Raw genomic sequence first — 14,837 nt, forward strand, 5'->3', positions numbered from 1 at the left:
TTAGGTTGGGTTGGGTTGGGTTAGGCTGGGTTGGGTTGGGTTGGGTTAGGTTGGGCTGGGTTGGGTTGGGTTGAATTGGATTGGAAGGCAGCTTTGAGCATCACCTGGTTCACCTAAAGATAACCACCTTCCAGCAGGACCCAAGAGCTGCCCCACCAGTCAACCACATTCTATTTATTCTAACAGAGAACTCTTTCCTTAGGAACTGAAGGGCTGGTGAGACCAAGGCTTCAGGTCGCTCAGTATTCTGACTGACAACAGTGAGGAAAAAGGTCTTTGTAGATGGCACAAGGAAGCAAGTCACATAGAAACTTACTATGCTCCAATTACCCGTATATAGATCACAAAATCACCAAGGTTGGAAAAGACCTCTAAGATCATCCAGTCCAGCTGTCCATCTACCACCAATATTCCCCCACTAAACCATGTCCCTCAGTACAACATCTACACATTTATGGAACACTTAACAAGGCGACTCCCCCACCTCCCTGGTTCCAGAGTCTGACCAAATAGAAGGCAATAGAATGGAGTGGGAGCTATTTCCAATATCATTCAGCAAGCTGGTTCTTGGAACAGCCATATACATGCTTTTTATCTTTAGCAATGACCTACACACATACACACACAGAGGTCACTGGCAAAAAATAAAAGCATGGGTGGTAGATTAAGCTCAGCAAAAACTTCCACATTTGTTACACATTCTGGGAAACCTGACACAATCAGGGAAAAAGAAATGAAGCTTTTGATCGTGTGAGTACTTATTTATGGCTTCGGTGCAAAGCTTTTCAACATCTATCAAAGATTCCTTTGAGAAGGAATCAGGGGAAGAAGTTGGAAAGGAAGAAATGTATGTCACAGCCTCTACTTCTGCTTGTCTCGTACGTTTATCTGAGTTGCTGTATGCCATTCTGCATGTCCTCAGAGCCTGGTGGTAGTCATGCCCAGAGCTGTGGGTGCCCCATCCCTGGAGGTGCCCCAGCCCACGGGTGGGCCTGAGTTGGTGGGGGCACCCAAAGCTGGGTGTTTTTATGGACAATTCAGTGCTTGAAGACTCATGGAATCTTCCAAAAGTGTCGTGGTCTAAATTAATGCCCTGCTGTCCGTTCACACACGCATGCACTGGGATATGCACTGCTCATCATCTCCACGTGGGAAGGACACAGTGAGGAGCTACGTGTCCCTGTCACTTCCTGACCCTTGCTAGGCCCAATTTAGGTCTTCACCTTCCTAAACACCTTGAAAAAAAACATCTGTTCCAAGGTAAAAGGAGAGAGGAAGGCTCTGTGCCACCAATGCTCCCATACAGAGCCACCAGGGAGCCAGGGCTGCAGGATTCCCAGCAGATGTGAGCCAAGAGGTGGATGCATCCCAAAAGAACGGACTGCTGTGGGTCAGCAGAGCTGCCGAACCGGACCAGAGGGGGTGAGGAACTTCCTCACCCCTACCACCACCCCTAAGGAAAACTGCTGCCATGATGCTGATCTCATGCAGATTGGAATTCCCCAACAAAAAAGGTGTTTGACGTAATACAGGGCAACTGCTTTGGGTCTCATTATGACTGATGATGAACGAATTCCTCTGACTTGAAGTTGGTTGCTTAGTGACCGTGAATCATGACCCGATTCTATTTGGCATTAAAAGAGGGAAGATGGTCCCAACCACTCTTATATGCTTAAGACCAATTTCTCAGCATTGAACTAATGCTGCACTGTTTGCCCTGCATCTCCTTCCGTGTAGAAAGAGTAAATATGAATAAAACCACGAGCTTAAAAAAGGAACAGCAGTCACAGAACCACAGTTGTGAAATAAAGCAGCTACGGTTAAGTGCTTAGTTGGACAAAAGCAGCAAACTGAAGACATCAATTGGTATTGTAGGATATATTTATCCTCTAATTGGGGAAAATAATTGAAATCAATAGGGAGTTACAATGCATTCAAAATGGAGACAAAACACCAACAAAAACCAAGTGGCGTACGGAAGGAAGGAAACTTCTGATGGCCTTCGGGTTGTTTTGTAGATGCAGAACTCTACTCCAAAAGCAGCAGGGAGAGGCATTTGCATCACATCACGATGACAAAGCCACTCATTAGCTGAAACAAACACTTGAAAACTTGCAGACTAAGAGAACTTCCCAGAAAGAGCGATGGTGAAAATTGCTGAGCAGCTGACACGAGATCCAGCTGATGCAAAACGACGTGCAATTAATGCCACCGCAAATTGTTGTGAAGAACAGGTAATGAGGAGCACGTCTGATTACACCGAGTCATGCACATGGCTGACAGGCGCTGACTGAAGCAGATTGAAGACTTGAATGCCAATGGGGCAAACAAACAGCCCTGCAGGAGGTGCTCCAGAGCCCCCACACCTCACGCTGACCCCTTCCCCACCCCACATCGTGCTCCCAAATAACCTTGTTCTCCTCCAGCCGGACATTCGCACTTCTCAGTTCTTAATGAACTTCAGAAGGCAATTTCTCCTTGCCTGGATGTTCATCTGCCAGTTCCACTGACCCCAGGTGGATGCCATCTGGCCCTGCTGGTTTGTGTGCGATCAGCTCGCAACTGTTATCTGACCTATTTTGTTCAAACAGACCCATCGAAAGCACAAACAATTCATTCTTACTTGACACAGTTTCATGCCGTTTTCCTTAAACTTCTTCAATAAAATTGTGCCACCCTGTTAGACATCAATCCAATCAACTGAGGCTGGTGAGACCTTTGGAGGTCATCTACTCCCATACCCTTTCCACTGCAGTCTCCCTCCCCTCGGATTAATAGGACAGCCTTCTCGTTAGCACTGTTTCTAACACTTCTTGATAAGATTCAGCCTTTTCCCCAAATCCTTTCTGACTCTTTTCAAAGGTCCTCAGCAGCTCACTCAGAGGGCACTGGAACAGGTTGCCCAAGGAGGCTGTGGATGCCCCATCCCTGCAGGCATCCGAGGCCAGGCTGGATGTGGCTCTGGGCAGCCTGGGCTGCTGGTTGGCGACCTGCACACAGCAGGGGCTTGGAACCAGATGAGCACTGTGGGCTTTTGCAACCCAGCCCATTCTATGGCTCTACGATTCAGCTGTTAGTGGGAGCCTGAGAAAATAAGTGATAAAAGGACGAGCTGGGGTGCAGGTTCCCAGACTCAGGGATGCTTCCAAGAGCCAAGCCTAATAGCTGGAGACTGTTCCAGTCTCCACAAGTCGTGCTCCACCTGTAGCCTGTTGTGGGTTAACCCTGGTAGGCAGCTCAGCACCACGCAGCTGCTCACCCGCTCCCCCCAGGCAGGACTGGGGAGAGAATCAGAAAGGTAAGAAGTGAGAAAACGGACAGATTGAGATAAAGAACTATTCAGGAGTGTAAAGCAAAAGCTGCAAAGTGTCCAAGCAAAGCAAAAACAGGGAATTCACTCAATGCTGTGCATCGGCAGCACGTGTCCAGCCACTGCCTGAGCGCTGCGCTCTCCATGCACAGCAGCTGCTTGGGAAGACGAATGACATCCCTTCAAACACCCCTCTTTCTTTGCTCCCAGCTGCTGTTACACCTGACCTAAAGGTCGGCTCTGCATGATTACAGGATAATGTTTACACCACAAATGGAGAGAAGAGATGGGAAGGAAAAGGTGGTGCAGGAAATACCAAACTGAAAGAAGCAATCACTTATAGAAGCTCTGTGGTGGGGGCAGCTCCATAACCATCAGCCCTGCTGCAAGAAGACACGTCTCCCTGCCCCAGCTCTGGCTAACAGCTTTTGCAGGAGAAGAGCTCCAGTATGAAACGGCCCCAAAAATGCACAGAGACAAAAGGCAAAGGATTTCACAGTGCGCTTTTCAGACCCACTCCAGACTAACGGTTTGGCTCACTCTTAACTTTGGCAATCTCAGCAGCCATAAGCAAACACTGTGCTGGACAAATGAGCTGAACACCGATGGCCCCAGAAGGAAAGCGGATCCATCCTGCTGCTCCAGAGACCCAGAGCAGGCTGCAGGCTGTGCCAGCCACCGCGAGCAGCACCACGAAAGCACCAGGTCACAAAGCCGCCTGACAACAGCCCTGAACTCCACAGGAAGATTAAAAAAGAGGATAAGAAAACAAAAAAGATCCAACTCACCAACATCGGACTCTTTGTGGGTTTTGATGATTTCAGCCAACTCAAAATTTCCTGCAATTATGGCCACCTGAAATGAGAGGGAGGGAAGAGAGTTGAGCGGCTCCGAACAGCACTGATCCCGTGCTCGCTTGCACAGACTGCACCATATGGACTGACAACAGCTGCTTTCCGTGGGGGATGCAAAGCCAACAATTGTTCTGCCTCAGCTCGCCCAGTCAGTAACCCCAAGGTGAAAAAACTCCCAGCATTGCAGGGAGAGCGTCTGTGGACGGTTGTGCACCAAAAGGGTGGCGAAGAGCTTGCAGATCACCGTTCCCATCTCCTCACAGCTCGGTGGTTGTATGCCTGACACCAGCCAGGAATGACTTGTAGGCACTGATAAGATCACAGAATCATTCAGGCACAAAAGAGCTCCGAGATCCCCAATCCAACCCCAGCCCATCCCACTGCCCACGTCCCCCAGTGCCACATCCCTGTGGTCACTGAACAGCCCCAGGGATGGGGGCTCCCTGCTGCCCTGGGCAGCTGCGCAGTGCTGACCGCTCTTTGCAGCACAGGTTGTTCTCAGTCTCCAACCTGAAACAACAAAAGTCAGAACAATTTTTCAACAGAATATTTTTGGACCTGGTTCCGAAAACATGAAAGAACCAAACTGAAACGGGAAGGAGAACACGAAAATCCATTGGTGCTCCTCGGAACATTAAGCTCAAAGAATCACTCTGGGCTGCTTGGGTCCTGCGCTGTATGGACTGTGCCCCTGCCAGGGCCATCCCCACAGCCCTGTGTGAGCTTCAGGTGGATGTTTGAGATCATCCACCCCATCAGGAAATGCTCGATACATTGCAGGGAAGGGAAGCCATGCAGAGGCACCTGGACGGGCTGCAGAAGTGGGGCCATGTGAACCTAATGATGCTCAATAAGGCCAAGCGCAGGGTGCTGCATCGGGTTGGGGCAATCCCAGCTATTGATGCAGACTGGGTGAAGATGTCCTTGAGAGCAGCCCTGCGGAGAAGGACTTGGGGGTCCTGGTGGACCAGAAGCTGGGCACGAGCCAGCAGTGTGCGCTCGCAGCCCGGAAGGACAACTGTGATCCGGGCTGCATGAAAACAGTGCAGCCAGCAGGGACAGGGAGGTGATCGTCCCCCTCTGCTCAGCTCTTGTGAGGCCCCATCTGCAGCGCTGCGTCCAGGTCTGGGGAACCCAGCACAGGAAGGACGTGGAGCTCTGGGAGCGGGTCCAGAGGAGGCACTGAGATGAGCAGAGGGCTGGAGCAGCTCTGCTGTGAGGAAAGGTTGAGGGAACTGGGATTGATTGGCTTGGAGAAGAGAAGGATCCAGGGAGACCTCATGGTGGCCTTCAGTGCTTGAAGGGAGCGGATAAACAGGAGGGGAACGGCTGTGTGTGAGGGTGGATGGTGATGGGACAGGGGGAATGGCTTTAAAGTGAGACAGGGGAGGTTTGGGTTGGATGTGAGGAGGAAGTTTTTCATGCAGAGGGCGGTGAGGCAGTGGCACAGGTTGCCCAAGGAGGCTGTGGATGCCCCATCCCTGCAGGCATTGGAGGCCAGGCTGGATGTGGCTCTGGGCAGCCTGGGCTGCTGGTTGGCGACCTGCACACAGCAGGGGCTTGGAACCAGATGAGCGCTGTGCTCCTTTGCAACCCAGGCCATTCTATGGTTCTATGGGATGCCAAACCCCCCAGACACCGACGGAGCCGGGTGCAGCTCCAGCTGCTCAGCCCTCCTACAGGAACAGCTTTTGGAAACACGAGGTTTGTTTGCATTTTACCACTAACTTGTGACAAAGGGATATTTTTAACTTGGTGACTCAGTACAGCACGCACACCTCTCTACTATCATCCTTTATCAGCAGAAATAGTCTTACTATCCTCAGCTCAACAATGTTTATGTGATTTATTTATTTCCCAAGGCCTGGAATTCACGCTCCAACTCCTCAGCCAGAACTGTACAAGATCAGAGATGGCCAGGAGGAAGGAGACTTTCCGTGTGCAACCTCAGAACGAGCCCACAGTAACAGAGAAGTGAGTCCAAACTTGCTTTCCCCCCCAGCCTGTGTCCAACTGCATCCCCCTCTCTCTACACACACGTGCACAAGGCTTGCTGTCCCAAAGGTCCCATTCTGTAAAGAGGCAACAAAAGCTTTTGTAAAGAAGGACAAATCACCCAAACGCGGGGAGATCCGATAGCTGAGAACCCAGACTGGCAAAAGGCCGGAAAGGAGAGTTTGAAAGAAGCATTTCAGCTTCAAAGTTGTTCAAACAATAACACATCCCATGCAGGTGACAGCCTTGGAAACGCCGCGGCTTCCAGGAGCGGCGAGAAACAACGCGCTGAAGGAGACGTCTGATACAAATATCAGCTCACATCAATCCCTGAGAAGGGAGAAGAGCTGTTTGCATTTCACAACTCAACTGGGAAATGCAAGGAAGATGAAAGGATTTCCCTTATTGCAGTGTTCCCTCAGCTGGGGCTTTGCAGCACGATGGATCCTAGCGCTGAAACGATTGCCTCCAACAGACACCGTGGGACACTGCTGGGCACAGCTCTGGGTCCTGAGGCTTTTCTGAGGGCACAGAGATGGGAAATCTGTTTATCATACAATCACAGAGTGGTTTGGGTTGGAAGGGCCCTCTAAAGGCCATCTGGTCCCACTCCCTGCAGTGAGGAGGGACATCCACAGCTCCACCAGTGCTCAGAGCCCCATCCCCTGAGCGTGGCTGTCTGTGGGGATGGGCAGCAGCACCTCTCTGGGCAACTTGTTTGATTGTGTTACCTAAGGATCAGGGCAGTTTCCTTTATCAATCCCATACCCATCCACAGCAGTGCTGCAGGGCCTCACCAGGCTGCCCCCTACAGCCCCTGGCTCAGCCCAGAGCTCCAGCTTACCCACTCCCACCTGCAGCAGGTTACCCCATGGCCAGGACCTCAGAAGGCTTCAACCTGCAATAGGCATTTTCTATGGGAAGTGCAAATCATAGAACCATAGGATGGCCTGGGTTGCAAAGGATCATGGTGAGCATCAGCTCCAACCCCCTGCTGTGTGCAGGTCGCCAACCAGCAGCCCAGGCTGCCCAGAGCCACATCCAGCCTGGCCTCCAATGCCTGCAGGGATGGGGCATCCACAGCCTCCTTGGGCAACCTGTGCCAGTGCCTCACTGCTCTCTGCATGAAAAACCTCCTCCTCATATCCAACCCGAACCTCCCCTGTCTCACTTTAAAGCCATTCCCCCTTGTCCTACCAAAAGAACAACTATCCTGAAGTTCAAAAAAATAATTTACAAAATGAAGCCCCTTCCCTCGTGCAGTGATGGCACAATAGTGAATAGAAACACCTTGGGTGCATATACTCACAAGTATGAGCACTGGGAGAGCCAAGGGGTGAGTTAGCCCCATTTGCTCTTCAGTGTCAGAAAGCATCCACAACAAAGCTGCATTTCCCTCTGCTGAGGAGTGGACAGGTCCTGCAGCACTTGGAGCTGACACAGTCACTGCTGGGGGAAAGCTCCCAAACGGAAGGGAAGGGGTGGGCTGGGAGACAGAGGAGCAGCAAAACACCAACTAACCCTGAGTCAGTCCCCATCAAATGCTTCTGGCTTGAGGGAAGCCCCTGGGTGACATAAAAACTGATAGGGAAGTCCATTAAGTGGAAAGAAAAAAAAGGGGAAGTCAAATTTGATTAGAAAGAGTTTAGCTTTATGGTAACAGTAAGTAGAGGCCAGAATGTGCAACTATGAAATGCTGGGTATTTTTGTGCATTTTTATAGCTGGAAAAGTACACTCTGCCCATGCTGGAACCTCTGACTTGAGGAAAAAACATCAAAAAATGCTTTCAGAATCAAACCAATCTCCGAATATTTTATGCTCTGCATTGAAGCACACCACCTTCTTAGAGGCATTCCTCAGCTGCGAGCTGCAACAGTTGGAGAAGTTCAGAACTTTGTTGTTACCATCCTGGGCGTGCAAAACGTGTGCTGACAAAAGTTGGGTGCAAACACAGAGAGAAGGCAGGAGCAGAGCCAGGAGGAAGCAAGTGGAGGTGCAGCAGAGGCAGCTATGGGATAAGATGGGGTGAGAAGGAAGCAATTATCAGCCATGCTGCTGGGCAAGAAGGGAATGGACCTGCAGAAAGGGGAGTCAACGCTTTTGAAAGGGGAGATGACAGCAGGACGAGGGGAAATGGTTTGAAGTTGAGGGAGGGCAGCTGGAGGTTGGATGTCAGGGGGAAGTTGTGTGCTGTGAGAGAGGGGAGGGGCTGGAACAGCTGCCCAGAGAGGCTGTGATGCCCCGTCCATCCCTGGAGGTGTTGGAGGCCAGGTTGGATGGGGCCCTGGGCAGCCTGGTGTAGTATGAAATGCAGAATTGGTTGGTGGCCCTGCGCATGGTGGCAGGTCAGAGCTTCATGATCCATGAGGTCCCTTCCAACCCTGGCCATTCTGTGACTCTGTGAAAGCAGCCCATTAGTTTGGTTGGCTGCAGGCAGCAATTTGGTTCTGTAGCACTTAACTCTCCTCAGTCTCTGAGCAGCACTCACACCCTGCCCAACTTTGCAACATCAGCCATTTCTACACCGCTTTCTGCAGAACGTCTCCAAAGAGAGGCTTTCCAGTCTTGATGGCTTTCTGTCTCTCTCAGATAACGGGGAGCCAAATGTCTTCTTTTTTGATCAGCACAATTGACAGCACCAGAGCACGAATGGGCGCCAGGACTTTGTGCAGAGTTGCCTACCTTCACTCGGCCAGGAGCTGTGAAGCATGTTCTATATTTGTTCTAGATTCCCAGAAGTCTGGCAGTCCTACTGGGTGGCTCCTACCGCTCGCATACGGTGCTTCCATCTGGGCTGCCATATGAGCAGGAACTCCCAACGCGTTCCCAGCAATGCGTGCTGCCGTGACACGGCACAGATGCAGATAGTCTGCTGCTTCCAGGAGGTGTCGTTGGGGTCAGGCGCTGTATGACTACACTGTAGACCAAACACTGCCTGCAAGCAACAGACAGACCTCCTGTGCCTCCTGTGCATGAGCTGCGCAGCGGATCTGAGATAAACACACCTCCGATGCCCTTTGCCTCTGCCAACCAACCGTGCAGCGTGTTGACAGTGCCCAACTTATTGCCCATGGCCTATACAGCAAAAAAGCCTTTTTTTCTTCTTCTTCTTTTGCTATGGACCAGACTCACAGGCCTTGATTTAGAAGAGGAACTTCAGACAGGCAGCGAGATCAACGTTCTGCACCTCAGCCTACAAGGAGTGTCTGCCAATCACCTGCATCAGGCAAACGTACTTGAGAAACAAAAGATAAATCCAGAGCTGTAGCCATTCAGCCCCAGCCTAAGAGAGAGAGAGCCTTCTTGGTTGTTTCAGATGAGGCATATGGCTCTGCTGGAAAAGCACGATGATTTTCCTAATGAGATGCATCACAAAACCGTCCTAAAGAGAGACAGATGATTCTGTGATCTCTTCCATCAAGAGGAGCAGGGAGTTCTGAAATCTGAATCCTCCTGGGAAGCTGAAAAACTTTAAGGCAGCAGCATGGAAGCCTTTGAGCAGGAGAAGAAATATGAGCTGCAGATTTAGAGGAGTAAATCTTGCCTCTCTCTCCAGTAGGGATGGCAGCCATCAGCACAGGCAGCGGGGAGAACAGCAGAGCCTTATCCAAAAAGCAGCGTGAGCACTGCCAGCAGCCTTGGTGTGGGGGGTCACCTCACCTTCCCCACAGCCTGCCTCCATCCGTGGGCACTGGACAGCTCTGCAGCCAACAGATGGGATGCCCTGGAGGTCACCGCTTCCATAAACCAGTCATGCTGCAGGAAGGAGCAACCTTCAGCTTCCCACATAGACTGAAGGTGGGCTGGTGGCACCTCCTGAAGGCTCAGAGGAAGGCTCTGCAAGGGAAGAACTGCTTTGGCCAGAGCTTTATGGGGCCCACACAGACACTGAGATCATTAAAACACAAAGAGCAATGCGAGGACAAATGGGCAGCACCTGGGAAAAGAAGCCAGGCTCACGTCAGCAGTGCCTGGTGATGGGACAAGAGGCAACGGACACCAGCTGAAGCATGGCAGTCCAGGAGGTGGCCCTGGGCAAGCGGCTCTGCGTGACCCTGCTGCTGCAGGGGTTGGACCAGATGGCCCCAGAGGTTCCTTTGAACCCAGCATTCTGCAAACACAGAGCCTCAGGTACAGCAGGGTGGACAGAGGAACAAATGAGTGAATCTCTCAGCTAACTTGTTCAGATGGAGTCGTGATGAACGGGGCCATCTAGTGCAGGGAGCATCAGATGAAGAGGAAAGGCCAGTCCTCTTGGCAGTGTTTGTTATCATCTGGGCTCTGCACCACTGAAGGATGCTCTCAAGGACCTGAGCAGCACAGATCTGTGTGCAGAATGGCCCTTACCATCAGAACTGAGTGGGCCTGAGCCTGAAGGATGAGGACCCGGTGGGCTTGGAGCAAAGCAGAGGCTCTAGTGTGGCATCTGAAATAGGAGCACGATTGCTGCAGGTCAGGGAAGATTTCAAGTCAGCAACATCATTGGGATAATGGAAACCGAGATGGCATCTGACTCAGAATTAGATCAGTCTCACACTGAAGGTTGGAGGAGGAGTGGGAGGAAGCCAGGAGGCCAGAAACCTGATCAATTTCTGCAAGACAAACTTCAAATGAAAAGAGAGAGAAAAGAAATTAAATAAAATGATGATAAGGAGGAAGCCTTAAGAGAGAAGCTAAATTAAAAAAATAAAATAAAAAAAAAAGGTTCATCAGGCAAATGAAAGCTGCTTCTGGGTGAGCAGCCTATGCAGTGCCTGGGGCAGCACCCAGCACAAGGGCAGGGGATGCGTGTCCAATGCAGGGCAGCAGGCCTGGGGTGCAACTGCCTGGCACACACACGTTCCTAGAGTGTGCTCATGCTCAGGCCCTCAGAAACAAACCAGCTTTCAACCTGTTACATGATGACAGGAAATCATTCATCATCAGATTGGCTTCTCACGGTCTGCGGGCTGAAACCAGCGATGGGAAGCCCGAAGCTCAACTGCATCATGATTGATAAAGGGAAGCTGAGCAGGGCAGCGATCTACCAGGAGAAAATGTTGTAATGCTGTCACAAAGAGGAAAAGCCATGGGTCAGTCCTCGGTCCATCACAGGCGCAGCAGAGCACAAAAGGCACCAAGGCAGGGTAGGGAGGAATGGGAAACTTGTGTTCTTCCACAGGGACGGCGTGCAGACAGGAATTCAGGATAGTGGAGGAATATTGGCGGTAGGCAGATGGTTGGACTGGATGATCTTGGAGGTCTTTTCCAACCTTGGTGATTCTGTGCTTGCACGGAATCCATCGCTTGTGGGGAAGGAGGACGGCAGACAGCATCCGCCAGCCATCACTAATGCTCAAACTGGCAATTCCTGGTGAGTTGCAGAGTCAGGACAAGACAGCAGAGGAAGTTTTCATGCCCATGAAGACTCTGCGCCTTGGAAAACTGGAGAAATTCTGTCAGCAGTGCTTTTAAGTAATTACCAGAAGCATTGAGCACAGAACCCGGAGCAGGAGCTGCCCGGCTGCTTCGTCGCACACACCAAGCTGCTGGGGCCTGAGGCTGAAATGAGACCAAGGCGTACGCCAACCAAGCACGGGCTGAAGTCCTACTTATGGAGTGGAAACGCTGCTAGAAAGAGAGCAGGCTCACTCACTTCATTCAGGAGAAAAGCAACTTCAGCTCTGTTGAGAGCAAACTTCCCTTTTTCTCCCTTTCCTACTTTCCTCTTATTCTCCTCTGGTTCCAGCAGAGAAGCTGCACTCATCTTCATAGTTGCACTAACGGTACTCTGCATCTTTTCCCTTCTCTTTGCTGCACGGTTTCTTTGCCCCTATTTGGGTTTACCTTCCCCTCATTGCCATCCATTGCTGCGCCTTCTGCTCACCTGAGCAGCTTTCTGTCTGTTTAAAACCTTTTTGGAAGCATCAAAACATTTTGTAAGTGATTTCATGTAAGAAATATTAACGATCTCCACAATGCCTGCTTTGTTTTCCAGACTCTTCACAGCAGCTGTGCACAGCACATCATGAACACTAATGCATATTTAGCATTTAGAATGCTTTCCTGCATTATTTTCTCTTGTATACATCATACCAGGTTCAACACCACGGACTCTAATTAGATTTTATTCTTGTTTTAATGATAGTTTCCTTAGTTCTAGGAGAACCTTGTTAAAAGGAAATGGCACAAACATGCCAAGTCTGACTGACAGGTTTATGAGTCCGGCTGACAGAAGCAGAGAGGTGAAATTCAGGTCTAGCAAGATGCATTCTGCTTGGCATGGAAAAAACAAATGCATAAATGTAAGGCAGAGAAGAACCAGCTTCAAGAAGCAGGAAACAACGCGTGGTAACGTCAGCAACCTCAAATTAAACCAATTAATGGGGATATTGCATCGACAAAGGTAGTTCTAGGAGGAACCACAAGTTGGCAATGGCCCATCTGGACTGATGGCCATGGTTTTGGGACATGGGTCTTTAAGGAGGAATGCAGATTGACAGCATGAGTTGGAAGAGAGACCTGGAGAGCACCAAGACTGGGGAAACCCTGACAGAATCCTTAAAAAATAGCATTACAGAAAGGATAACGACCCGTTATCCCAGCCATCCACTGCTGGAAGGACAAAAACAACATGCTTACTTTGCCAAAAAATTAAGAAGGTGAAGAACTAAGAACAAAGATGTGATTCCCTCAGCACAGGTGGGTACTGAAGAAAATGTGGCCCCTGGCCCTCCATCCAAGGGCACTCATGTGTGAGGATGCACGATACAGCACACTTCTCCTCCATGGTGGAGCCTTTAGACTGAGCCCAAGATACGTGGGCTCATCAATGTGAACTGGTTGCTCGTTTTCCCTGCAAGCCACACTGATGACACCTGGACTGCCAGGGAGTTTTAACTTTGAGCATAAAGGAGGTTGGAAGTTGGGTCAGCGCGCTGTCATGAAAGGCAAAGATCCCAAACAGACACAATCAATCTCTCAAAGGTTCCACACTTTCAATCCACGGATTGAAAATTCTATGATCTTCATCAGTTACGTTGACTTTTAACGAACATGCTCTGGAATGCACAACAGATGTTCCATTTTCCCACTCAGGCAGCAAAGGCAGCAAGCGTGAGGAAGGCGCGTTGCATCTTCAGCACACAATGGGTTGAACCAGGCTGGATGTGGCTCTGGGCAGCCTGGGCTGCTGGTTGGTGACCCTGCACATCGCAAGGGGGTTGGAACGAGATGAGCGTTGTGCTCCTTTCCTAGACTAAGATTTATGATTCCATTCTATGAACAAGCCCTCCAAGTGCCAACTGGAACTCTGCACCTCCACGGATTATTCTAATTCCCTCTGCTGTAGCACTGGAGAGCAGGATCAGCCTCCTCCAGACCCACAGCCTCTACAACCTGAATGCTCGACAGGGGAGGAGATATGGAGGAGAACAAGGTGACCACTGTAGTGATGACAAGAAAACATGGAACTCCTTAATAACAAAACATCACCACAACAGCTGAAATTTCTGGCGTTCGTACCAACTCTGTAAAACGTATCCAACAGCAGCTGCTGTTTCTGTGCTTTACACACAGTGAGGAGCAGCAAGCTTGCATGAGTGCACAGATAGATGCAAAAGAAGCAGCTCTGTCATTCCCTTCCGAGTCCACTCAGCACCGGCGCTCACCTACACCAGCAGAAGGAGAGGCATTACCTCCTATAGCATCACAAGCTGTGATGTCACTGGTTAGAAGTCCAAACACCATCGGTGACATTTTGAAGTTAAATGAGACAAATCACAGTTAACCAAAGGCATTTTTCAACAAAACCACTCTGTTTGAGAAAACTCTGTTGCCTGGGCAACGTGACTGCAAATTGCAGAGTTCAGACCGTGATGTCTATTTTAGAGCAACAAGATACAAATCTTTGAAGAAGATGCGTCCAACAACCTGTTTGCATTGTGCTGAAGGCCGGAGGAAATGATAATGTTAAGTTTGCATCCGAGTGCAAATCTTTAAGGACTCGAGGCAGATCGTTGCGAGCGCTACCACGTTCTGATGCCCAATTATGTGCGTGACAGAGCCAGAAGAGATGGAGAAAGGTCGAGTCATGGAGTGAGAGATAACGAGCAAGGTGTGCACAGAAGGGATGGGACACAGAAAAGCACTGTAGGGTGGATGGAGTGCCCCCACCAAGTCAGTAAAGGGGAAAGCTGCAGCATCACCGGAGCTGGGGAGTGCTGCCTTCATGCTTCCATTTTTGCTCCACAATTGGCTGTGAACGCAAAGCAGCTGTATCTGAATGAGGAACCAGGTGGTCCCGATGCACCAGCACACAGTACCTGGGGCACGATGCCTGGTTTGGTGATGTGTCCATGAATTGCCTCTGAGATCTGCAGAGCAGGAGAGAGCCGTGCTGCCAACACCTGCAGGAGAAACCTCCAGCACTGCAAGTTCACTTGAAAATCCCCAAAGGGCCTCAATGCCTGAACGAGGAATGGCATCACCGAGGGCTTCACCAAGGAGCATGGCTCTACAGATGAAGCAACTTCATTGCCTTGTCCAGAGCAACACGGGGTGAGTGTATAAACAGGAAGGGAAACGGCTGTGAGGGTGGATGGTGATGGGACAAGGGGGAATGGCTTTAAAGTGAGACAGGAGAGGTTTGGGTTGGATATGAGGAGGAAGTTTTTCATGCAGAGGGCGGTGAGGCACT

The 14,837-nt window shown here is 50.4% G+C and overlaps 1 protein-coding gene across 1 annotated transcript in view; it reads right to left on the reverse strand.

Moving 5' to 3' along the window:
- Positions 1-14,837, reverse strand: part of LOC122189018 (SH3 and multiple ankyrin repeat domains protein 3-like) — a gene marked incomplete at its 3' end in the record, with an annotated part of 82,253 nt that overhangs the window by 7,776 nt on the left and 59,640 nt on the right. The window contains exon 9 of the mRNA XM_042887788.1: positions 4,099-4,165. Coding sequence (XP_042743722.1) covers positions 4,099-4,165 — 67 coding nt within the window. The remainder of the gene's footprint in view (positions 1-4,098; positions 4,166-14,837) is intronic.

Source organism: Lagopus leucura, unplaced genomic scaffold (assembly GCF_019238085.1).
Source record: "Lagopus leucura isolate 7727_CA_CO unplaced genomic scaffold, USGS_WTPT01 Super-Scaffold_100122, whole genome shotgun sequence".
Lineage (NCBI taxonomy): Eukaryota > Metazoa > Chordata > Aves > Galliformes > Phasianidae > Lagopus > Lagopus leucura.